Source organism: Apteryx mantelli, chromosome 2, assembly GCF_036417845.1.
Source record: "Apteryx mantelli isolate bAptMan1 chromosome 2, bAptMan1.hap1, whole genome shotgun sequence".
Classification (NCBI taxonomy): Eukaryota; Metazoa; Chordata; class Aves; order Apterygiformes; family Apterygidae; genus Apteryx; species Apteryx mantelli.
Genome location: NC_089979.1, coordinates 26,352,016 through 26,377,521, shown reverse-complemented (window position 1 = coordinate 26,377,521; position 25,506 = coordinate 26,352,016). Strand labels below are relative to the sequence as shown.

The 25,506-nt window shown below is 38.1% G+C and overlaps 1 protein-coding gene across 1 annotated transcript in view; it reads left to right on the top strand.

Annotated features, from left to right (window-relative positions):
* Positions 1-25,506, top strand: part of RGS22 (regulator of G protein signaling 22) — a 59,231-nt gene that overhangs the window by 28,310 nt on the left and 5,415 nt on the right. Inside the window, exons 14-22 of the mRNA XM_067290014.1 lie at positions 5,316-5,510; positions 9,729-9,821; positions 10,339-10,505; positions 13,401-13,563; positions 14,190-14,348; positions 16,199-16,261; positions 18,241-18,402; positions 21,272-21,451; positions 22,996-23,157. Of these exons, the coding sequence (XP_067146115.1) occupies positions 5,316-5,510; positions 9,729-9,821; positions 10,339-10,505; positions 13,401-13,563; positions 14,190-14,348; positions 16,199-16,261; positions 18,241-18,402; positions 21,272-21,451; positions 22,996-23,157 (1,344 nt within the window). The remainder of the gene's footprint in view (positions 1-5,315; positions 5,511-9,728; positions 9,822-10,338; positions 10,506-13,400; positions 13,564-14,189; positions 14,349-16,198; positions 16,262-18,240; positions 18,403-21,271; positions 21,452-22,995; positions 23,158-25,506) is intronic.

Below are 25,506 nucleotides of genomic sequence, written 5' to 3'. Positions count from 1 at the left end.
TATGTTTTCTTAAGAAGCTGGATAAGCACATTGGACAACTTGGCCATCTTGTCCCTCTCCTTGGATCTTCAGAGCTGAGCCTCTGAGCTTGCTGCATGCTTAACTAGATAATCTTTTGGGAATCTTGATGGAGAATGTTATTCTGGGAAAAATCTGGATGTGTGATTTGTTTGTTTATTTTCCAAAGTCTTATAACATCCTTACAGCATAGTAGTTTTCAGACGATATGGGAAAAATACTAACAGTAAAAAAAATAGATGTTAATAACTAATTAGTGTTGCTACTCGTGCCCATTATCTATATTGACCCTTAGGGTTCACCTCCAGAAATAAACTCCCAAAAGGTGTTCTGCTCCAGAGACTGTATTGCACTCCATTAACTTGAAGATAAAGGAAAGTTGTAAGACACTGGCAAATTGTGACAACTCAGTCTCATTCCTGGGGCAAGAAATGGGAGATTCAATAGTAGCTTGGCTGAATCCCATTTTTCATTAGGAAAAGTTATGCTGACCTACATTTACTGCGGCATTAGTGAGGACAGCTAGCTTGCTTAATGCCTGGTGATCAAAGAGTTAGGGATATAGCAGTGGTACTCTGTGTAAAGCCAAAAACATGAGAAATTTATGTTGTTTTTTTTTAACCATATTTAAACTATGTCTTCATTTTCCTGTACTTTTTATTGTAGACTGAATCTTAGGCTTTGGTCCATGACAGTTTAAAATGATGTTTTTAAATTTGATTTCATTTACAACCAGCTTGCACTCTTTTTTGCAGCAGTTGCATGACCGAAAATTAAGGCCCTTGTCTTTTTTATTTTTCTTATCTTATTTCCAGTGCTGGCCTGGTGGTGACAGCAGAACATCATACAATCAGGGTTACCAGGCAATTGCAGAGGGCTACATACACATAGCCATTAAAGTAAATACATCAAAACGAAATATGTGAAACTGTTCCATTAGCATAACTAACAGCTGAAATGTAACATAACAAATCAACACATGTGCTGCAACATTTGGTATCATTCTCAAGTTTGCCTTTTAAGGCTGCACAAAATTTATTCTTGTTTTCGTTGGAACACAGTTAAGAGTCAAGCTGCATCCAATCTACAGGGTCTGCTTGTGGAAAAGATGCCTTCCCAAAATCTGTGCTCACCTCTGGCACAATAAGATAGTTATTGCAAATACTCCTAAGAGAATGTGGATCAGATTCTAATAGCACATCATCATATATATTCTACTATTTATTACAGAAAGAGACATCCAGGGTATTTTGTATGTGTTCTGCCTCTTTCCTGTTAGAAACAAACAAACCCTGATTGCTGTGTATCCGCTACTCAATATTTCATTTGTTAGGTATTTTTATCTCAGCTTTATGATAGAATAAGGAAATGCATTCTGAGGGGTATATTCATTCATACAGGGAAAAAAACTATAGTGAGAATGAAATCTGATGCATAAGAAAAATGACGGGTACCAGTAATCATCTAAGAATGTAGTGGTTATTCATTATAAAAATATGCACAGGAGTATAAAATAAATGGAGAAAGAAAAACAATAAAGAAACACATGTTGTATTTTGCAATGAAAAATAGTTACTTAGAGTTAGAAAATTTGATACATTTATGGGAAGTACAATATTTTAACACTAAAGCCAATTTAGATAAAGGGAGTTATCGTTACTGTGAACTTGTAGGGTCAGACACAAGATTTGTGTTAGTGGAAAGTCATGGAAGGGGTTAAGGTAGTTTAGCCTTTCCATTTAAGACTAGCCAGTGCACTGCACTCTTCATATCATACAATTCAGTCAAGCAGCTGCAGAACCCCTTCATTTAGATCAGAGCAAAGTCCAGGCCTGTGGGCAGCTATACAAAGCACTTATACTTAATTCTTTTTGTCATCTCTTGCTTCACCCTAGTCATTCTGAGATTGCTTACCAAAGTCATCTTATCGAGGGATGAATTCACACTAAAACCCAAGACCTGAACAACCCCCAATTTGGAAATTCAGAAACCAGGCCAAAATGTTAATCTGAATTTCCCAAGCATTTGGTGCCTTCGGATTTGCACCATCATAAGCAATTTCAAGATGCAAGCTCTGATCAAATTTCTCTGTCTGGGTTTTGGGTTGGATCTATCACTTATTCTAATACATTTATAGGAAAATAGCTGAAAAGGTAGGGTTTTTTTTTCTGTGTCCTACAAAAGGAACAAAGTATTGAATAAATGAAGTATTATGTGCATCATATGTATAAGATTTTTGTGAACTTTACAGCCTTTAAATTAATTTAATGTGATTTTTTTTTTCTTTTGATCCTTTAGGACATTGGCCAATATCAAAGTTTCACTATTACATTGAGATTCAGAAAACCACAAAACTTCCATAACATGGGAGTCAAAAAAAGACTATGAATATTCTTTTTAAAAGGATGTGTTCTTCCCTAAATCTTGCTTACTTATGCCCAGCGTTGAAGGCTGTGAACACATCCTCTTTTCCTCTTTTTTGGCATGTCTAGAATTCAGAGCCGTTGGTCTTCACACAGTCCTTGCATTCAACTCAGTGCAGATCTGCAGATGTGCCTGAACACGGGGAGGAGAGCTCCTTCTCCTCTCACCCAAAACATCTGCAAGTGATTCAGTCACTTTGCCACTCTGTGATGCTGTTTCTAGCATAGTGGGGGCATCAAATCCCATAGCAATGGACTCCGAAGAATTTAAGCAGAAAGATGGCATCATGCCAAATCCTTAGACAGTATCAATCTGCACCCTTCAAAGATGAAGAAGCCATCCTGAGTACAGCACTGAGGGATCTGGTCCTTTGAGTTTGGAAAAGTGCACTTCTACAGCTAATTAAACCACCTTTAAATTTCTACTTCACATGTGTGTTGCCAGCCCTAACTCTCCCTGTATTGCTTATGGGAAAAAATGTCTGTCTTTATTATTTGCTTTATTATGCTCTAGTTTTGCATCTGAAATGAAACACTACTGGAGGGCAGTCTGCAGGTAGAGAAGCTTGCAAAGGCAGACCCTAATATAGCAATAAATTATGACAGTGTCCATATGAGTAGATTGTTAACAGTTTTGGCCAAAGCCTCTTAATCTGGGTAATTTCTGATCCTGTAGACTGATAGTTTTTGTCAGCTGTAAAGAAGAGTAGAAAAATACATTCAAGTTAACCCATTTCATACAAAATCAAATGAGGGAAATAAGTTTTCCACCCAAGGAAGATGTGGAGCTTTAATTTTGATTTTATTCTTAAAATTATGTTAAAGACAACCAGTCATTTAAGTAACAAGGTTAAATGTATGTTAAAATACTGAGGATCTATTTTGCCCCCTATTCACCAATTTATAGATCCCTTGGTCGTTCTATGAGTCGTAACAGGTGGACCAGTGTTGCCCTAATGATGAATAAATTGGTTGACTCCTCCTTAAAAAGGCTATTTTTAGAGATACCACATCTTTATATTGTTGGACTGTTCCTTTCCAATTTGGCTATTTTATATGTTAAATGTTTTGGATCAGATTAAAAGACGATGTAACTGAAACTTTATTAGTTTTAGGGTTCTTCATAATAACTTGCAAGGTTTGACATCACTATGAATCTAATTAATTCTGTCTCTGCTAAATTTCAAATCATTCTGGGATTTTCTGAGAAGGGCATAAGTTAGGATAAATGTGGTCTTGTTCTTCAGCTAAAACTCTAATGTCCATGGCCTATTTCCTTGGCCTCACCCTTACACCCAGTGGCCTTTATTGGGCTAATATCATGTGGGCCATAATAGCCACAAACCGTTTTAATTTTCAGTGATTATATCGTTGTAGAAAGGAGGTGGAATCCAGCATAGACAGTAAATATACTAATCATCAAAAGTTCTACCAGGAGGATGTCAGCTGTCATAGGCCCATATTCCTCCGTGACGTGACATCAGGAGAGGGTAAAGGGTCTCTCTTAAATTGCTGAGGACTGAAACAACAGGGGTGTAGTTTGGTGCTGTTGCTGTTTGAAAGAAAGAGTCTAATAAATCAGAATATGATGTAAAGCAAATAGAAACATAATTATTTAATGTACTCAAACGTTCTCCCACTGTGCTAGAAATCTAGACACAACAGTATTTTATTATTGCTTGAAAACAAAGTAGATGTGCTGCTTTCTTCTCTCTTACTGCTTTGTTCATCTGCTAGTTAGAGAAGGATTTTAATCATCTTACTTCACTGTCAAAACTGTGATAGTAAGAAGGGAGGATGGGCTCATCAGCTAGTGCAAATCGGTGCCACCCCACAGAGAAATGCTGATTTACACTAACAATCTGATCCCCAAGACTGACTCTATCTTGAAAAGTAGTTGGAATTTGATGATGTAAGGAAGAAAAAGTATTTAAAACGATATGAATTTTATTATGGCAGTATCTCTTTTTCCTTGAATTCCTACCTGCAGTCAGAGTATAAGAAAGATATTCTTACAATTGTTCCTGAAATAAAGCGTTTTTTTTTCTGACTTTTCAATATTCTTTTTTATAACAATTTATGAAACATTGCAAAAAAGCAGAATTTGATTTAGGTGACTATTTGAAAAAAACTTCCTTCAAAATAAATTACAAAATAGCTCTAGGCTTCAAGCATGAGTTGCTAGTGAGAAGGGAACATTCTCCAGGTTCAGCTTTTCTCTGTTTTTACATGTTACAAAGCCTGTAATAAACCTGGCTTTGGTAAAGGTTTAGACCTCAGTTCTGCACTGGTATCTCCTCTTATGGATCCTGTACCATGCTGGAGTCCCACCAGTGTCCAAGGCCAGACAATCTCAGCACAGATTGAAATCTTCTTGTTTTTCATTAATTTTAACCTAAAATTACAAATTCCAATCTATTCTTAATTCAAACAGAAGAAGTAAGAATCATCTACAAGTTGGCCAAGCATGTATTTTGCAAAAGAACATTGCACTGTATTATATCTAAGTGTTATAGCAATAACAGTCTGTGAATCTATGAAGACCCACAGTCGCTGTAACTGTTGTGCTTATCTGAACGTAACTAGTGATCAGCCAAATACCTCCCTGCATGCAAGGATTACATTATGCACCATTTTGCAATCTAACCATTTTAACAAGTAGGAGTAAAAATGGCAGGGAGCTCAACTATGGCAATTACTGAATTTTGAACAAAATGATAACATAGGTAAAAACAAGGTAGGTGTGATTAGATGTATATCTAGAATATACAACAGGACCATGAGGGACAAATATATATCAAGTCTGTCCTTCAGTGGACTGTGACCATTAGAATGGATGATGGCTAAGAAACAGGTTTTTCTCTTTTATTATAGTTCCTTTATGCAAATTACATTGCCCCATCTGCCAGTATGGACATTGGACTTCGTCAGAATAAGAAATATGAGATTTATAAGAAGATTGACCCAGCTTTTGAGGATCTTTTTGACCCAGCAGAAGAACACATTCTCACTCTTCTGCTAGAACCATGGATGAAGATGGCAGAAGCAGACAAATGCACTTATGAAAAGGTAACTAACCTGGGTGACACTGTGAAGTATTCTTATGTCAGGTGAAGAAAATTGCAAAAGTTTTCCTATGCAGCCCCTGCTCAGTCCCACCTATGAGTCTGTTGCATTTTCAGTCAGGAAGAGAGAAATATTACAGGCTGTTTCACTCACTCACTCCCTTCTACGCTGATCCACAGACAGGCTGGCTTCATCCCGAGAGCAGAGCTCCCCTCCAAAAGGATAGTGCAGGTCTGTAAATTAGCGAGGAATGTATCTTGCTGTGGCAAAATTTCTCTTTGCACTCAGGGAGTGTCATGTTTCTGCAATCATTGATTAAAAATCATTTTCTTACCCTGGATAGCCCACGAGCCTTTTATGTTTTTAACTATAGGCAGAAAATAAGTAGTGTTTCTAGACTGTCAATAGGGTCATAGGGTCCATAGTTAACTGTATCAGGCATTTCTTGGTGTTCAGAATTAAAGTGCAGCTAGTGCTTAGCATAGGAGGAAATGAGATACTGTGATCTAGCTGTGTTTGCCCAAAACACTGTTTTTAGATAGCTGCCATGCTGTGAAAGGGCTGACTGTGCCCTGTGGGCTTCCTGAAGTAGGTGGGTCAGTGGCATACGTGGGTCTACATCCAGAGAGACTGCTGAAGGCTTGGACTGAGCAGGTGCATGCAGCTAGAGGGGAAGGCTGCAATTCTCACTTTGCTTTTCACAAATCAGAATAAGAAATAACTGAGGCAGTGGTGGGGGCTGTTGCTCTCTGCTGCTTGTAAACTTACAATCAGTTACCTACTGTAGGGCAAAATGCTACTTCCAGATCCTTAAAATCTCTCTTTCATATATGGAAGATTCTTGCAAAGGAGAACCAGGAGTTGGAGAGCAGGAAGTTATTTCTTGTTCCTCTTTTCTTCCACTGTGATCTAAGATTAAGCATCTCTGCTTGTACAGCCAATAGCATCATGTGCTTCTGGTACGTCTGTCAGTGTGTAGTGGGAACATACACTCATTACCACCAGTGAAGTATTTTGAGACCCTTTTGTGGAAGTTTTGTAACACAATGGATTGTTTTTGCTACTGCTGTAATATTGTCCGTATATGTATGGACAGAACAGAAATGTAAACTCAAAGATGAGAATGGACTTTTAGGCCTATTAGGTGGCAGCTGGTACTAGACATATAAGACTAGAATATAAGAGCAGGAAAAACATGCAGCAATATTGCCAGCTTCCAGCACTTTGCAGCTAAGGCAGTTCATGAAATAGAGGCTTTATCCACATTTTTGTGGTTTTTAATAGTCTTTGATGACCTTTTCCCCCCATTAATTTACATAATTTTTTTTGAGACATTTTATATTTACTGTAGCACTGTAGCACTGTAGCAATGAATTCCACGGCAGTTGGTGAAAAAATGCTTATTTAGGGTTTGCTTTCAAACTTCTCCTTGATAATTTCATCTGATGCCCCAATTTTATATGTTATAAACGGTGGAGCAGAGGAACAGCGAACATTTGTTACTAGTCATATTCTCAATGTCATTTCTGCTTTTACATGTTTCTGTTGTATCCCACTTCAATTAATTCTCTTTGAAACTGAAGAATTCTAGACCATTTAACCTCCCATTTGACAGAAGTTTTTCTTTACCTCTGTTATACTTATTCCCTCAATCTGTATCTATTGTGTTATATTCTTTTGATGTGATGCAAGCAGTACTCAAGATGCACCAAGGACTCTTCAGTGGCACAGTGATGTCTTCTGTTTTGCACTGTATTCCTTTCCTAATTGTTCCTACCAATCTAATTGCCATTTGACTCCTGGTGAGCTTTGAGTGGATGTGCAAAATAGAAGCTAATAGCTATCTGCAATGAATCCAAGATCTTCTTACTGAGTAAAACAGCTAATGTAAGGCCCTAATTTGGAGTCCATTTGAATTACTTAATGTTTATTGTAGTTGAATTTAGCTGGCCTTATCATGCAGACGCTAAGTATCCTGCAATCCTGCAGCTCTTCACAGTCAATTTAGTTTTTTGCTCTGTGGAATCATTTTGCAAACTTTGTGCTCTCCTCATTCACCTCCTTCTCCAGATAATTTCTGAAAGTGCTCAAAAAAACAACCCCAGCACAGACTCCTGTGAGACTCCAAAAGAAACCCCACCCCATTAGGAAAGCTATGTATTTATTTATGGTTTTTTTGGTCTTTTAATTAAATCACAAAAGATCTTCTGTATCATCCTGTGATAACTTAATTTCCTTATGAAACTTCAAAAGTTTGAACACTGTTAAAACTTTTCAGAATGAAATATGCTAATCCAAACACATTTGTGACATATTCTCTTCTGTTTTCGGTCTCTTTTCATCTGAGAAAGCCAGTTCAGCTACAATTGTTTATGACAGAATGCCATGTAATGGATTGACACTTTCATTAATATGAAATTTTATTTCCTTTTATCAGATTAATGTTACTGTAAACTATGCACCTTTTGTAAATATATATTTTCCACATATATTAGAATACTAGATTGTCTAATATCTGTTGCAAATGTTCATTGAGTCATGTCATCTGATCAACTGCTTCTGAACATTCTTTAAACACATCATTTTCACTACTTCTAGTGATGGAAGAACTCCCTGGAAGTAAGAATTTAAATCGTTAACTCTTGTTTTATGTTAAGTTAATGCATGTGTCAGGTTATATCTCCTTGAGTTAACCAAGGGATAATCTCCTATTACCCTTTTGGTTTAGATGATGCTTTGCAAGTGTTCAGTTACGTGCAGACTTCTCAGTGCCCTAATCACACAAACATCTTAATCAGAGCATGAAAAACAGAACGAAATCCTTTTGAATGCACAATATATTTGTTTGTGAAGAGTTATTTTACACAGACATAAGATGACCTGTTCTACGAGGCAGGAGTCTCTTCTCTGAGGCGCGGCGCAGGCTGATGCATTAGGCACACTTCTTCCAGACACAAAGAACAGGTCTGCTTTGTATTTTGTCCAGTCCCTGGCTCTGCTCTCCCGCTTTGTTCTCCCATACAGCAGGATATATTTGGCCCATAATGAAACAAGATATTTTATCAAGAATTAGGTGAGTGCAAAATTGTTTATTTGTGACAGAGTCAGTATGTATCTACATTTTTATCTTTAAGCAAAACATGAAAACAGGGGAGTTTTTTATTATTGACTCTCAGGCTGCTTCTATCTATTTTCTATTTAAAGTTTATGAAAAATGTTTTAAATTATTTTCCTATTTCCTTTTAAACTACACTTTCTTTTAAAGGAAAGAATACCCAAAAGCTCTGCATAACAGTGGAAGAGAGTTACACTGAGCCTGAAGGCATTCAGATAACACGGTGATTAGTGTGCTATTCATGTTTAGACAAAAGCATAATGAATATTAATCTAAAAACTCTCCTCTATTTTGCACATAAACTCTTGTGTAGTTTCTAATCTTTGTAATGGGATTGCTAATCAGTATGCTAATTGGCTCAATTTTGCTAAATATCCTAAACCCAGATTTGAAAGGGTTAGTCAGCTGAGAGGTTCACCAAACTATCCTTTATGCCTCTAATCAACTGTTTGCACATAACATGGAGAACTAATCAGGTTATATGCGTACTGCTCCTAATTAAGTTAAAAAATGCCATGAGTCCTTACCATGCACAATTTCTTATTCTAAGACATTAACTGGTACAAAACCGAAGGAGGGGACAGGACTGAGAACCTGAAAGCTTTCACTTTAATTGTTTAGATATTCTAGTAAGGTGTCTTCCTTGCCTCAAAGCCTATTTCTGAAAATATGTGGCGCCCTATCTTTGTGTCATTTCCCACTGAGAGGGATAGTTTCCAGACCGGGATTTTTGCCTCTCCATGGCACTGTGACACATAATTTGCCGATACAGGTAATCAGTTGAACCTGGCATGCTTTATCACATTATAATTTAGAATTTTTTATTATGAAGTTCATTCATTAAAGATACAGTTAGGCTATTCAGTGGTATTCTGTAGAACTCCACATGTGATTCTGCACAGATCTAAAATACAATTTTGTTCTACCAGAGCTTTTAATTGATTCGTTTGTCACACGGATGCGACTTCTAGTGTCTTCTAAACATCTGTCTCATTATTGGCAAATGTATTCTTTTTTATCCACTGTCATTGGCAAGTTGCCTGTCCAGTTCTCCATCTTTCTATAATGTGTACTGTGCAGATGACATAAGATATTATTTTTATTAGGTGGAGCTGGTGGAAGAAACTCGACAGCTGGACTCCGTGTACTTTAGAAAGCTCCAGGCTTTGCATCAAGAGAGTGTTTCCAAGAAGGATGAGGTAACATAAGTACCTATTAACAAAAACAAATTATTTTTCTATCAGAGAGGGTTAACACTTTGAGTATCAGCAATGAAAGACTGACTGCATGCCAGTTTGGAGAAGCGAGCAGTCTGATTTCTACTATTGAAAGCCACCATTATGTTAATTACAAATTTAGTTCTTCTGTCAGTTGCATCAATATCAGATCATTTTATGGTTGGAGTTGATGGGATAGTTTCCATTAAAGTCTGTGGAATGTATTTTCAGTCCTTAATCTTGAGTAAATTCCTTGATTTCAAGTAAATTACAGTTATGTATTGGTTTATTTGATTATGGAAACTGCACGGACTGATATGTTTAAAGCAAACATAAAAATAAAGCTGATAAAGAATGGGAGCATTAAGTCAATTTGTTTTCTCAGTGATCACAAAGCTGTTCTATGGAGACAGAAGCAGTCTAATGTAGGATTATGAGACTGAGCAAAATATACAGACAAAGAAATTAGTTACCCAACTGAAATAATTTCTTCCACCAGAGTGCTGCTGCTGACACTGGTCTGCCAACCTGCCCTGATGTTCTCCCAAAAGATCAGGACTTGTGCCAAGTTCCCCAAGAGTTGGCAGGTCCTAATCTGTGTGACCTGATCCACGACAAACTGAAGTTAGAACAGTTCCGGGTTTTTCTTGATGAGCGTTCTGCTGGGTATGTTTTTTCATTATTATTATTTTACTTGTTTCTTCGTTCAGAAGAAATCTTTGCTGGGAATTTGGGTTATCTGAATGTTCCTGGATTTTAGTCATTTTTTAATGCGTATCTATATTTATGAAATACACATGCACATTGTTGAGACAATGGAATCGTCTTAACTGCTTTTTGTAAAAAGTGTCCTGTTGTAAAATGGTTGTCGTACAGTTCAGCTTTCAATTTCTGCTTTGATTAGTGGCAAACACCTGAGAACAGCAACCGTCTTGTAATGAGTAAAAGTTTATCCTGTTAGTGCAATTTGAATTTAGTATATTTTAAAAATTAAAGCTGGATGTTACAAAAATGTACTAATAGAACACAGGCACGTTATTCTCACAGTGTGAGAGCAACCGCAGTTTTGTGTTTGCACTGAACAGAATTAAGTACCAGCTCACAGCATATACAGTTTATGCAGTGGTTTTGAAAAGCTGAGCCCTCTGTTTTAAAAACGAAAATTTAGATGGAAGTTCTAGTAGAAGTAAATGCAAATTTATAACTGCTTTTTTCCCTAGCCTCACACTAATCTCTACCCTGTTTTGGGAAAAGGCAAGTGTTACTTCATAAGTAACTGCTAGCAAGTCCTTTAATTGTTGCCTCCTTCCTTTAACTTGGGTTCCCCTGAGCTGATACTTTGCATATTGCTATTGCTTCTAGATGAACGCTACTATTGTTTCAGATTTGATGTTGGGCAGCTTTTTCAAAGGTGTCCAGAGACGGACATCTAGCAAAGGATCCTCTGGTCAAGTCTGCATGCTTACCACTTCTGCTTATCATCAGAGGCTCCCTTTGTAGTCAGGGAGAGAAATACATGCTTCAGGGCACAATTCTTCTAATTTTGACAGAACATCTAAAAATGGTTTGGATGAATCATACCTAAAAATGGATATTTCTCTTCATTGACTACAAAACAACTGTAGGGAATGAGCTTAGGTGGAAATTGCTGTGTTGCAGGTGCCTACGGTTAAGTGAGCTCAATGCCACTGCCAGTCTGAGTTAGCTGTTCAGACTTCCTCTCTAACTCAGGAACTGGTGGGAATTGCCAGAGACCAGGTCACCTGCTGAGATGGGGTCCAGGACGGATATGCTGAATATTCTCTGGGACTACTTTACTAATCACTGATCCATAATATTTGAAAAAGTCTCCGAAAAACAGCATTTTAGTGCTCAGTGCAGACATACTAAAGATGCCTAATGGTACTAAAAGCTGAAGGGATCCTAGAACTAATGCAGTACAGAAAATTTCAGCAACAAACAGAAAATGTTTCATTTGCCATTTTATCAAAATTTATGGCTCTGTTTGGCCAGTTACAAGATTCATGGAGGACAGACTGCTGAGTACCTGCACACAAGTTCTGTTAAGAAACTTAATCAAGTTCCATTAATTAATATTTTGTTAAATATATAGGATGTATTCACACACAATTGCAGGACAGTTAGTGTTACTCTGGCTTAGTGGATTACCATTTGTCAGTTTTGCCAGAATAACTGACTATGCATGTGTTCCTGGCTTATTGCATGTAAAAAGTAGAGTATGCCAGTATAAGTTACTATTGTAAGTGGTTTAAGCTAACAAACTTTAAGGTAATATATTTTACTTTTCAGGTAAGATGGACACATTTGGTCATTTAGCATGGTTAGATGACAAGGGAGGTGACTCTCTAAATCACAGTAACTTAGATTGCTTGCAACTGGGTGAACATTCTCACATTTTGACAAACTAGCAAATGAAACTTTTTTCCCTTTGAAATTTTCCAACTACTTCTGCTCAAGAATTTCAGTCTTAATAGAACTTAAGTCTGTAAGAGTTTCAAAAGACTTTTGAAAGGGGGACATCTGTTCTTAAATCAGTTAGATGCTTTTGAAAGTTTTGCTCATAGATTAATACTTCAAAAAAGCCAGTTGTTATTAACAGAATGGAAAGACGAAACAGACTTATCTGAATTTACTGTTTCATATTTTATGCTGCCAATAGAGTAAATATGCTCATTAAAATGGTCACAAAACTTCAAATGGTAAGATACTGTCAGAAAATAGTCATATAAATTAAACTGAAATTTATTCTGTTCTGTTCAATCATTCTGTCCTCCGGTTATAGAACAAAATCAATATATGTTCCATTAAAGCAAGCTCAGATTGATAATATACACTCAAATTATTATGAATAATGTATAGATCAAGAATTGCATATGGAGATTATTTATCATTTACTATGAATAATGAAATATGTAGTGGGATCAGTAATTTATGAAAAGGCAAACCACAAAAAGCCCTAGAAACAAAATTCACCATAAATTGTTTTTGTCTGCTTGCCTGTGGACTGACTCACAACCTCTATCACTTCACATGGGGTAGGAGAGGGAGATGGTTTCAGGGGCCGACATTCCCAGCTGTCATCCCCGCAACTTCCTCTGAAGTCCTTAAGCAGATGAGGCAGAGCAGGGGGGTGTTGACTCATCTTTTGGTGGCTCAAAGCCTGCAATATTGATTCAAATTCCCATCTGTTTCATTTTTCATTGATTCTGTGAGCTCTGCATTACAGCTCTGATTCACAGTCCCCGCTGGATTTAGCGGCAGTAAAGGGAGGAGGTTGCCCCTCCCAGGGGTACTCCAGGAGGGAGCCTGAGTGAGATCCCTAAGATATGTTTTGATCTGTTTGTTCAGCAAGTGCCATGGTCTTACCAGATGGTATGTTCTTATCTAGCAAAGAACAGCTGACATAAAATTTCAGCCTAGTCTGACTTGGTATTTAGGACTTGGACACTTTGGTGGCTTGTGGTTAAACTAATAACTCCCTAGAAGGCTGATGCAATTAATTCAGTATTGAAAAAACACTCTGTTTAAATTTGTTCATAGCACGGATCTCATGTGCTGGCTAGACATTGAACAGTTCAGAAGGATGCTCCACAAGGATAAAGAAAAAAGGGAGGAAAAATCTAAGGACATTAAAAACAAGTACCTCAACAAAAAGTACTTCTTTGGACCCAACAGTCCAGCTACCAGGGAACAACAAGAAGAGGTACCAGTGTACAAAACTGTTCATAAAGAACAATTACACTAATAGCTGCAACTGAGATAAGAGTCCATCATCAGCTTTACCCCCAACTCTTCCCCAAGCTATCTCCTCAAATCTTATCTATATTTTTGGCTAAAAGTCTAGTTCTGTTCTGGGGGATCCCTCCTTCCTGTTTATGCTCTTCCTCCCAGAAAGATGATCTCTTAAATCTGGATATGAGGCTGCAGCCAGAGCATGCACAGCCCAGCTCAGAAAAAGTGTAAAAAATGGCTTTAAGGCAGAGTAACCTATTCCAGCTTTCTTTTTTAGTATGTTAGTAACTAAGTCACAGATAGCAAGTCTGAGCTGTGGTACTCCAATATATCGTGATGCCTATGAAACCTATGATGCCTATGATACTCAGTCACATTGGGGTATTATTTGCTGGAGTCTGTATTCTATTATAGGTAGGGACAAATGTAATCTGTTCCCTTTTATGAAAAGTACATGTGAGCCTTGGGTAAGCATGCATTAAATGCTTTGCTTACAGTTAAGCTCATGCTTTGCTAAATCAAGTATGTAGAGAGATAAAGGACTTCTGGTACACACAAAAGTTTATGTCATGTGTTTATTGTATTTGGATTGCTTAGCTAATGCGTTCAGGTGGAGGATGGGGACAGATTCTTCATGATCAGGTTTCTCCAGCGATTCTGCTAGAAATTCAGAAGTACGTCCAGAAGAGATTAGAAAAACAATGGTTGCCCTTGTTCCTGGCAGATGAACAACATGGGGCGGATGAAAAAGCAAAGGTAATTTTTTTAACAACTGCAACACCTTCAGGCATTGTTTTTTGTTTGTCTAACAGTTTACTATCGGGATAAAACGGTTCAGAGGAAAAGCAGCCTGTAACTCGCATTGAGTTTAGATTGAAAGAGATGCTCTAGCATGTACAGGTTGAAGCATTTAGCTATATAACTATGTAAGCAGTTTCTCTGAGGACTTAGTATGGCTAACAGTATTATTGTTAGATGCTAAATCTGAAGAAGCTGATGTTTGCTCTGCTGCCAGCTAGCCTGCGGGGCAGAAAACTAACCTTTGCTGTACAAAGGGTGCACACTACAGTGTTGCACCCTCAAGATGCCATTCTGCCCCAAGTCATACACTTGCACATAGAAGAAATGCTGCTTTGTGTACAGGATTTGCCTAAGGGGACAAAAACACAAGCAAATGAGCAGGCTTCCCACACTGTATTACCTCTCTCTATTACACCATCCGTGTTCTCCCATTCAGAGGGGCAAAGCCTATAGAAATGACTCTAGGTCCCACAAAATTCTGCTGAGTGGGGAGATTAGCTGCTACAAGCCTGGTTTCCAATGGGTTACTTTAAAAAGTTGTCAGAAAACTGGGAATGAGAAGCCTTTCACTCCTGCCGGCTCATTAGAGCCAAAAGACTGGGGAATGGGCAGAGTTTACATCTGACTTTTTATGTGAGTGTCTCTGTAGCTGGGATCTCTGTGGGGAAATCATCCTGCTGGTGACAGTTGCAAAAAGATTTGTTTTTTTGGAATCCCACAAGAGCTCGGAAACGTGAATGTGACTGCAGAGGAAAACTTGACAATTCCACCAAGCAGACAGATATGCACACTACGACTCATAAAACTTGTTTTCTCTGATCACTTTAACAACAAGGGTGTTCAAAAAGTTGTCAGAATTGCATATGACCTGGATCTTTCCCATTCATTCAGAGCACTAAGCAATCTGAGAAGTGTAGTTTCTAGTAAGCCAAACTGCAGTTTTAATACATTATGTTAAAGCAAATTTTCCCAAGCCTCTGTTCTTTTTAGCTGAACTCTGCCATCCAGGCTTCCCTCCCTTATGAGCCCTGCCACAATACTATGCAACCAGGTTAAGCTGCTTCCATTTTTAGCTAATGCCTCCTCTTGCACCTGCTGCCCTGCATCTGCAGGGTGAGTAGGCCCTGCAGTTTGGAAAAATGCTGCATTAAAGTCTAATAAGCAGTTTACAGGAAATACATAATTTTAATGAGATTTTAGTCTTTTCCTAACTCCATTTAAGTCTCACTGCTTTCTTCTCTTTCTTACTGCAAATTCAGAGGATGAAAAGGTCCTTTGAAGAACGTATTTTAGAAGAAGTGAAACCAGATGACATTCTCCACTTGGCTTCATGTTTCACAGTGACCAAACACTCTGGGCATGCTATGTAGTCCTTATTCAGAAAATCTGCCCTTGATTTGAGGGGTATTTTGGCTACAAAGAAGCTGCAGGATCAAGTCTGTAGTTCTGATACAGCTGTCCAAAGGAACTAAAAGCATTTCGTATAAAAAACCCATTATAGCCTCAAATCTGTTCCCAACCTAAGCAGTCCTCAAAACAGTGTGGGTAAGGCAAACCAGTGAAAGAAAGCAGTTTGATTGCCATTACCTCTTGTCTTCTCTAACTCCCCAGACTTAATGACCAGATGCTCATTTTATAGCTTAACAGCAAGGGATGGCATTCAGTGTGGGGCCACAAGTTTCATGTATCAAGATGCGAATGAAGATGTATCAGCTATTCTACCACTGTGGTCTCAGTTATTAGGGGGCTGAGCATCAAATAAGAAGAGTTAGAAAACACCATGATAATCTTTTGTTCAACCATAGATAAGGGACATAGTTGAAGATCTCCTAATCCAGAAGAAGGAGAAGACAACTAGGATGTGGAAGGCAAGTGAAGTTTATTATGCCTCTTGTGTCTACAGTTTCATTCTTTCCTGTTTGTACCTTGCACATCCTTCGTGATTCCCCTGTTGACAATGTGAGGCCCAAATGTGACTCTGGGAAAAGCAGGTATGATTTTACTGGCTACAATGGACTGATTACTCACATTACTGATGAACTTAGCTCCCCACTGGGTGGCCATGATAAATTTCTCTCCTTTCCTGGCTGGAGAAGTCATGCCTGAAAAAAACATAAGTGTGGAGCACTTTTAACCCCTCTCAAACTGATATTGTACCTTTAATTCACATTTATCTGTATTTTGCATGCAGAGGACTTATTGGGACAAGCTGTTCATTCCAGCATCTGGTAGTTTATTTATTATTGCGAGTGGATTACGTGCAGACACAAAAGGGAATGTGAAGTATGCAGTGGAGTGGGCAGGTTTAATCATATCTTACAGTATCTGTTTCATTTACAATTGTATTTTAATCTTACAGCATTGAGATAATATCAATTTTAAACATCTTAAACCTCTGTAATAATACATTTCATCAGATGTTTGCCAGTTTTTTTCTCTTGAAGAGCAGTGAACTCTTTGTGATTGCCAACATACAAGTTGTGTACATTTATTCAGTTGAACTTTTATTGTCTGTTGAAATCAAACCGGAGACCCGGTCACCAATTATCCATGCAAACCATTAGCTCAAAAGGGATCCAAAGTGCATGTGGGTTCTGTTAACCGAGTTTTCTCTTCATCTGTTTGTCAGGAAGATGGTAATTTTCCATGTTTTGTTTTAGGGTTGTTGACCCATAAGATAAGCAGTGTTTGTAGATTGGTATAGGGGTGGGAGCAGTGCTCTGTGCTTCTCTTTATGAATGTGCCCAAAATGATTTTTCCTCAAAGTTGCCTAAATCTTGGTCACAGTGATCTTACTACTTTGGACAGAACACGTTTGATGATTTGGAGGAGGGCTGGGAAGATGCCATTTTATCATCTAAGCTGATCTTTATTTTAATGCAAAGGACCCTTTGGACAACCACCTCGCTCTCTCCGGCAAGGGCAGGGTCTCCTCACTTTCAGGCTCTGCGGGAGAAGACTACATGTAATTTACGCTTTTAAGAGAAGCTGTAGAAAGGCTTTTAGTTTAGAATCGGGTTAGATTTCCAAGACTGTCCAAAACAACTAAAAACGTTCCTGTCCCATGCTAACCATTGAACGGTGCTCCATCCTGAGAGTTTTATACCGATGTTACAAGATGGTTTTCATTCATCCATTTGATAGCAGAAGGGGATAGTCTGGCTGCGCCTCTGCGCAGGACTGTTTGTTCAGGAAGGCAAGCCTTTCTGAACTGCATTGCAAAAAAGCTGTCCCTGCACGAGCCATCTCCCTCTCCCACCCTTTCCTGGCTGCCCACTGCTCTGTGCTTTGCAGCACCAAAATGTCTCGTTGACTTTAAATTCTATTTTACTATTGGTAGCTCTCCTCCACAGAGAGGAGATTCTCCAGCTTCTGTTGGTGATCATGGCAACACATTTCAAAGCTCATTTTGTTAGCGCGATCCCTGTCAGAAGCATTTTACAACTTTTAGCTATGTGGTTTGTCTGTTCCTTTTTCTTTGTTGTTTGTTTGCACAAAACTCAAACTGTTCTCTAGAAAAGTAGCCTGTTGCCATAATCAATAACAATAGCTGTTTCCATACTTTATAGTATGTAGTCATATGGTCTAAATCATTGTCAGTCATTTCCTCTCCCATCATGTCTTCCAAAAAATGTTGCCCAAACCAAACTGGAAAAAAAAAAAAAAGAAAGAAAAGAAGGAAAGAAAGAAGTGAAACCTTGCCAAATTCTATTGTATCCATGTCATAAACTACTGAAAGTTAGGGTCAGTGCAAAGATAAGAATCACACAGTTTACACTAACTAATGCCTTTGTTATTGCTTTTTGAAACAAAGTTTATTTGGTGCATTTATTTCTTCTTTTGACAGCATGTGGACAATAAGTGGGTTTCTTCATCTAGGGAAATAATTGCTTTCCGCAAAGCGTTGTTGAATCCAGTGACAGCAAATCAGTTTCAACGCTTCGTGTCACTGAAAGGAGACCTACTGGCAAACGGAGTACTCTTTTGGCAGGAGGTACAGAAGTATAAGGTATGGTGGTAAAATGGAAGAAAAGGAACATCATTCAAATTGTAAGCAAATGCATCCATTACTGCAGATTAGGAGAATTTTAACTATAATATCTCTAAGCATTTTTTGTTCATCGTAAAACCTTCACTGTTTAACTGTTCTTTCTTCCATGAAAATCCTCACTTCTTCAAGGTTACTATTTTAAATGACTTGAATGTATTACCTCTGTATTTTTTCATGTTTCTTCTAACATTCTTCTGAGTCTCTAAACAGATACTGTTAACTAGTTAATGCCCAGATTTTGCTATACATCTGTTCAGAAGTTCAAAATGCAATGAGCACATTAAAATGTTCATTCTCTTTATAGTTTCGGACTGTTAAATAGAAGGATTATTGCTGAACTTGGTAATTCCTCTAAAATCAGAGACAACTTTTAAATGCAATCAAATGCACAAATGAAAAATAGTAGCTACCCAAAAAGTGTATAAATGCAGACACCAGCTCCCTTATTCAGTGCAGTCATGTTTGACTGCAGCAGAGGATGTGAAACATGATGGGCTGGGAGAGCCAGGAGCAAATGTCAGCACAGATTGCCCCTCCCCCAGATACTTGCCCCTGGGTGAAATTGCTACAACACGAGGTGACACACCACCAGAAACCTCAGGAGCATGCTTTTAAATCCCACTGTTGCCCCTAGCAGCACCCTGGGCTGGATGCAGGGGCACTGTGGCTCTTTCACTTGTTCCTCATTCCTTTTGCCTCTGCACTGCTGATGATCCAAAAGTGCTACGGGAAGGTAAGTAGAGCCTCTCCTGGGTTCCTGAACACAGCCCACGTGCACAAGGCAGCCACGCGGTTAGGGAGCATGGTAGGAGATTAGTTGGTGCTGCAACAGGACTTGGAGATCCTGCTGCGGACCTGTGGGTGTGTTGCAGTGTTTAGCTTTAGGCCTCTGACTTAGGGGTCTACGTCAGAAGCTGGCGCCCCTCTGCTTCCAGACTGCAGTCCTTCCTCAAGCGGTTTCTAACCCAAAGGGGAAGACTCATAGACTGCAGTACTCTCTGGAGATGCTGTTGTCTCGATCTTGAATACAGAAAGAGTAGTTTAGACTAGAAAGGCACTTGAAGTTACATGACATCAATCCTTCTTCAAATATCTGGTGCTGTTCCAGATTTGTGACTCTTTATTGCTACATCGTGGGGAAAATGGAAACTGTTTGCAAATCCATGTAGAGTGTAGTTCAGACTGTTTTCTTTGTGGAACTGCTCTCTGAAGAAAGCCTTCATTGTTTTATGTCCCACCCCCTCTCCTCCATTTATGTTAATTTTATTTGTCTTCTTATCAAGAAAAAGTACAATCTGACCATAATTCCACATGCACGTGATTCGTCATGGTTGGCAGTTGATGCTCTTTATAGAAGCAAAGGGCTGGAGTAGCCAGAGCGTTGTGGGTCAGGCTGAACTGGAGGAACACTGCCAAAGCTGTGGGCAGCACTTCTATTTTCTGAGCCCTATCATGCCATCTGTTTAGGCAGAAGTCCCTTTGGAAGTCAATGTCTGTATTGCTTTTCATAACCTATTGGGCTGGCAGCACATTTTGGGACAAATAAAAAATAAAAATAATTTTTTTCTCAAACAAATATGAGGAAATATAACTCTGTGGATCATTTCCATGTGTTTGTCTATGTTCACGTTTCATCCTTCTTCATAGCTAATGGCTTGTTTGTCTTCCCTCCTACTTCAGCTCACAGTCTTTTCTTGTGTATTAGATGAGCAAAGGAAGCCATAATATATTCTCAGGATATACTGAATATGTTTTTGTATTGCCTTACTTTCTTCGTTGTAACTGTTATCATTTTTTTCTCCCTTTACAAAACTAAAAAGTATTCATAATAAAACAAAACAGCTCTTTCACATACCACATTTCTGGTTAAAAGCCCTGTTTTTAATTTCTTTCTAGAGTAAATATCCAGCCTCCTCTACCAAAACTAAATGCTTATTCTTCATTTAGAGAGCTCTTTTCCTGTAATTTCTCTAGTGTTCATTGTGTCTCTAGTAGATATATGTGATAATATCCTAGTGTTACAAAAATTTCTTGATGTTTATGGATAGATGGAAAACATGTATTTTGAAGGGTTTGAAAGAAGTCCTTTGAATGATTTTTCTCTCCTGTCAAAATCCACTGGTAGCATCATAACAGTGTGAAAACACAGTAATCATAGGTTTTACAAGAACAATAGGATCGCGTTAAAAAGGATAGGAAATCCCCAGTGTTCCTTTGAGATCTCACCCTTGTAAGTTCAGGTTTGTTTTGAATTCCATCTACCCTGCACAGAATTATTTCAAACACTGAAGCTTTGGGAAACTAGAAGATCTCAGTGAATGGAAGACTGTACTGGTAGCTGAAATTATCCCTCTTGTGCCATCATTTGTGGTTATAATACCTTGTACCACCCTAAGTAATTCCCCTCTGTTCTTGGAGTTTGTAGAGCATCTTTGTCATTTTTAGTTACCATTGCTATGCTAGTCATAGCAGACTCATGAAAATCAGTGCATTTCACACCTGTAGGTGTGTTTCTCTTTTCAGAAATGCCTCCTATTTGCCAGTAGTGTGCTTAGATTGAATGAGGGATATGAACTGTATTGTTCCATCAGAATGCGCAGGCAGAGCTTAAAGTTGCTCTGTATCTGCATTTGCAAACCAGAAGTCCCACTAATGTTTTTTCTGTTGCTGTAACCATCCACATTTGCTATAAGAATTTGGTCCTATTGTGCTGAAGAAATCTGTTTTTATAATTTTTTATGACTATTATTCTTTGATCACTGGCCCCCTGTAAAGAGTCTTCTCTCTCTGTCTACACTGACTGAAACTGCTGTTTTTCACCTTTTAGGACTTGTGCCATTCTCATTGTGATAATGCCACAATCCAAAACAAGATCACAGCTATTATCAACTGCTTTATTAATTCCACTGTACCACCAGCTCTGCAGATTGACATCCCAATTGAACAAGCAGAGAAGATTTTGGAGCACAGGAAGGAACTAGGACCTTACATTTTTAGAGAGGCACAGGTAAAAAGGTGGAAGAATCTCTGTAACAGATTTGGCTAGAATTTGTGTGCCTGATTTTAGGAACAATCTTTGTTGCTTACATGAAAATTTTGACTCCCTACATAAGCCTGGGCAGAAAGTAGAACATTGTAGTCATCCATTTCAATACAGATTATATGGTGGAGATGACAGAGAAACTTCAGATATCAACTGCTCAATAAACTGAACAATCTCTGTCAGCTAGCTGATCCTGGAAAGGTATTATACAGCCCTGTTTTAGGAATTCTGGCAGTGGATGACCTTTTTTTCATTTTTTGAACTGCTTGTTCTTTACCACTTGGTTAACATCAGAGAAGTAATTTGTAGTTAGAGGATTCATTCATATAAATATAAAAAAATGTGTAGATGTCAGTAAAGGACAAAGGCAGCTTAGCTTACTGAATGTCTTTCCCTTCCCTATAACATAGGGTTTATGTTCAATGGCTATAGACAATTTTTTCTCCCTGATCTTTGTACTAAGCAGCCTTAATGACGATTTGTGAAACTTCACTACGGATTCCTGGTTACTATCTCTTATGACTTTTCTTCTAAAATCCATAAAGCTGATTCCTCTTCTTTTCCTATAAAATTGCCATCAACACCTTTAAAAATCAAATGTGAGTCCATAAAATATTTGGATTTCAAGAGATGAATGGTTCATCAGAGAGAAGGATTCATACGGATCCTAGGAGAAACAAGAAGGCTCATTTAGGAGTTAAGCCTGTGTAAAACACAGTGAATTCCAGAAATGCAGCACAAAACCAAAGGAAGAACTTGGCAAAAAAGTTGCAACTGGAATATGATAGTGACTCAGATGTCACTTTTGAGTAGGTTGCGCCAGAATCAGTGAGGTGCTGAGCACGCTTGACTCCCTTTGAAGCCAAGTTTCTCAATGAGAGTTAAACTTCTAAATAACTTGAAAAATGTGGGCCTTAGTACGTGCAGCAATAGAATGCACTGAGCCCCTCTGTTTGCTTTTTTAAAACTGTTTTTCTTATTCTAGTTCAAAAAAGACCCTGTGAGAGATTATATCATTTAAAAATTATCCAAGATTTGCTCATAGATCTGTAATGTGGTTTAAGAGCCTTTCCAGAGGCAAAAAAGTATTTCCTTTCTCTTAAGCAGGAAAAAAAAAGCTCTCCCTAATGAACAGAATATTTGAAATACTTGAGCAGAACAGTGGTGCAAAAGTAATTCTACTAGTGTATATTTTATCAAGAATACTTGTAAAAAATGATGGATGTTTTCATTAATGCAAACAATTGTTTAGGGAAATATAAAAAAAGAAAGTGCTTTTTAACTGTGTTTTAGGAAGATTTCTCACCAGTAATAAACACACTGATGAAAAGCATGTGCCGAGCAAAGCTGGGCTGAAATGTCAGGACACAGTACGTGGGAGGAACAGGGCTGTGTATTCAAAAAAAAAAAGTTATTTCATTCTCATGGTAAACTACATTTTATTTTACAGTAAATGTTTTCTGTTTTCCTAATGCAGTCGAGATAGACTTTCTTTTTTTTCTGCTCAGATGACTATTTTTGCTCTTCTGTTTAAATTTTGGCAAAATTTTTGTGAGTTTCGAAGCAATTTGGCCAGTGACAAAATTTTACCTGCCTTGGAGAGAAAAAAAGAAAAACAGGTGCAAAAGAAGAAAGGCAAAACAGCAGAGGTAAGGCTTACAGAGGTTCAGGTGAGAGCTGACAGACTGCATATACACTCTTTTATGAGCAAACATATAGGAATTCAAATATCCTTTTTCTCAGTCTGATTCAAAGCTACCGAAATCTTTTTGTTAGAACGCAAGCTTTACATATGATCCACTCCGAGGACAATTAGTTCCCAATCCTGCCAATGCATATACATATGTTTAACTTGAAGCAGATGAGTCAATGGCATACTCCTTTTATTAAGCAGAGGGGAAAATGTATTTTAGCTATCTTTTGTGCAAAGGGAAAAAGTGGAAAAGGGAGCTGAATTTAAAAAAAATCTATATATGCTACATGTGTACAATGCGTAAATGTAGATTTGCCTGCACTTTCAGTGTATACTGTCATTTTTCAGAATTTACAGTCCTCAGGGGCCGCTATTAAAAAAACAGAGAGTTCATATCTATCTTTCAGAAAGAGTCCTTGAAAAGTCTGCACATTATTTTTTAAAATACTTATGTGCTAATTGCTCTTTATACTCTTTGTCTTTTCTTGAATATTTCCCAGCTTTGACCATGAAATTGTTAAGAGTTCTCACAATGAGTTTCCAGACAGTTTCAGTGCATTAACAGAACTGTGACCTCTAGAGCGGAATGCTTGCTTGTAAAATTGTTTTTCTTGGAATTTTATTATTAAAATATAATGGATTTTTTTCTATTGATTATAGGCTTTGCAAAAGTTTATTTTTCACAAAATGTAATTGTTTGGCCAGCTTTGAGGAGAGAACATTCCTGTAAGGGCTGAGAAATTACTGGACTTGCAAACTATCATAAGTAGCATTAAAAGACCTTTACATATTTTAAATACCATGTATGCATGTGTTGAGATGTTACTGGTGATGAGAACCACATGAGTACCTGGATAGATAAAGACATATGCCTGTAAGAACATGTACACTTTGTTATCCTCTTTTTAGACACATGAAAACTGAGGATCAGTGAAGTGTTACTCAAGGCCACACAGCAATGTCAAGTGAAGTCTAAAATCCAAGAACTCATGCTCCTTTCTCCAAAGCACGTTGCCTCCATACAGAAATGTCTGGCAAGGCCATTGGCAATACTTATAGTGCAAGAATGCAATATTTCAAAGTAATGCACTTTTGTGTTTTCACAGACTTATTTTTTCCATCTGTTTGTTGCCTGTCTATAAGATTTCTGATTAGGATCAAGGAAATAAAATCTTGGCCAGGAGGGCAAAAGCCTAGCTTTTATGGGGAACAAATGGGAAAGGTGAATTACTCTTCTTAACTGGAAAATAGGGTAAGAAATTTTAGAAAGTGACAGGCAGAGAACGCAGCTCAGTAAACAGTTTACAGACTATTCTTTTCACAAAAAATTATCAGTAAACAAGTTACCTTTAAAATCTCTCAAAAGAATAGGAGGGACAGATAAGTCTTTGAAACCCTTTTTCCTTTCTTTATTTAAAGAGTTTCCCATTCCCTCCTCTCTTCTGTCCCTTCAGTGACTGCATAACTATTCAAACAAATTGATTCAGCACAACCGAGGAAAAAGTATCCATGACAGGGCAGTGCACAAAACTCCTAAAGCCACTCCTAAAGTCAGGTTTAGGATAGAAGTGTTTTCCATATCCTGCAACGTCTTGTTCCTGCTCCCCTGCACCCACCAGGCTCATGCAGAAGAAGAGGAAGCCTCTGGCAAGGGGTGGAAATGATATTATTTTTTCTTACTTTTTTTTTTCTCAAATCAGTTGCCTTTTGCTCTTCGTGTAAAACTAAACAACCATAGTCCTCAGGGAGGAATTTTACATTCTCTTCCCACAAACTTTTTGCTGGGGTGGCCCATCTAGCTGGGCTCTCCTCACTTTCTGAAGCGACTAGATAAGGCAGCTGGACCATGGTGTAGTGCAAAGGAAAACACGGGTAGACAAGGAGGTTGTCACTGGACAATGGTGCATGACTTCTCTTGGTATTAGCTGGCTATGGCAATATTTTGTGTGTGTGCCTACTTGGCACTTATGGAACAAATCCAGCTCCTTTATCTGACCTATTGAAGGTTTCCTGGTAGTGAGGGAGCACTGCAAGTGCTGTATAATGCTGAGACCTCTTCTAAGCACAGCCTCTGGAAGGCACGAATGAGTAGGTATGGGGTGAAGTAAGCTGGAATAGTCAATGCGATTGCTTCAATATTGAGCTAAAATAGTTGTTTTAAAGATGTTGCTTTGGGGAAGGTTGATTTGCTTTCTCCCTTTTCATATATTTGCCCTTGGTGTGGCACAGCTATATGGGTTCATCTTTGGGCTGTGCATTTGCTCCTCAGTTAATTGCTAGACACACATGACACATTCTTTTTTAAATATCATTAGTCAGTATTTGT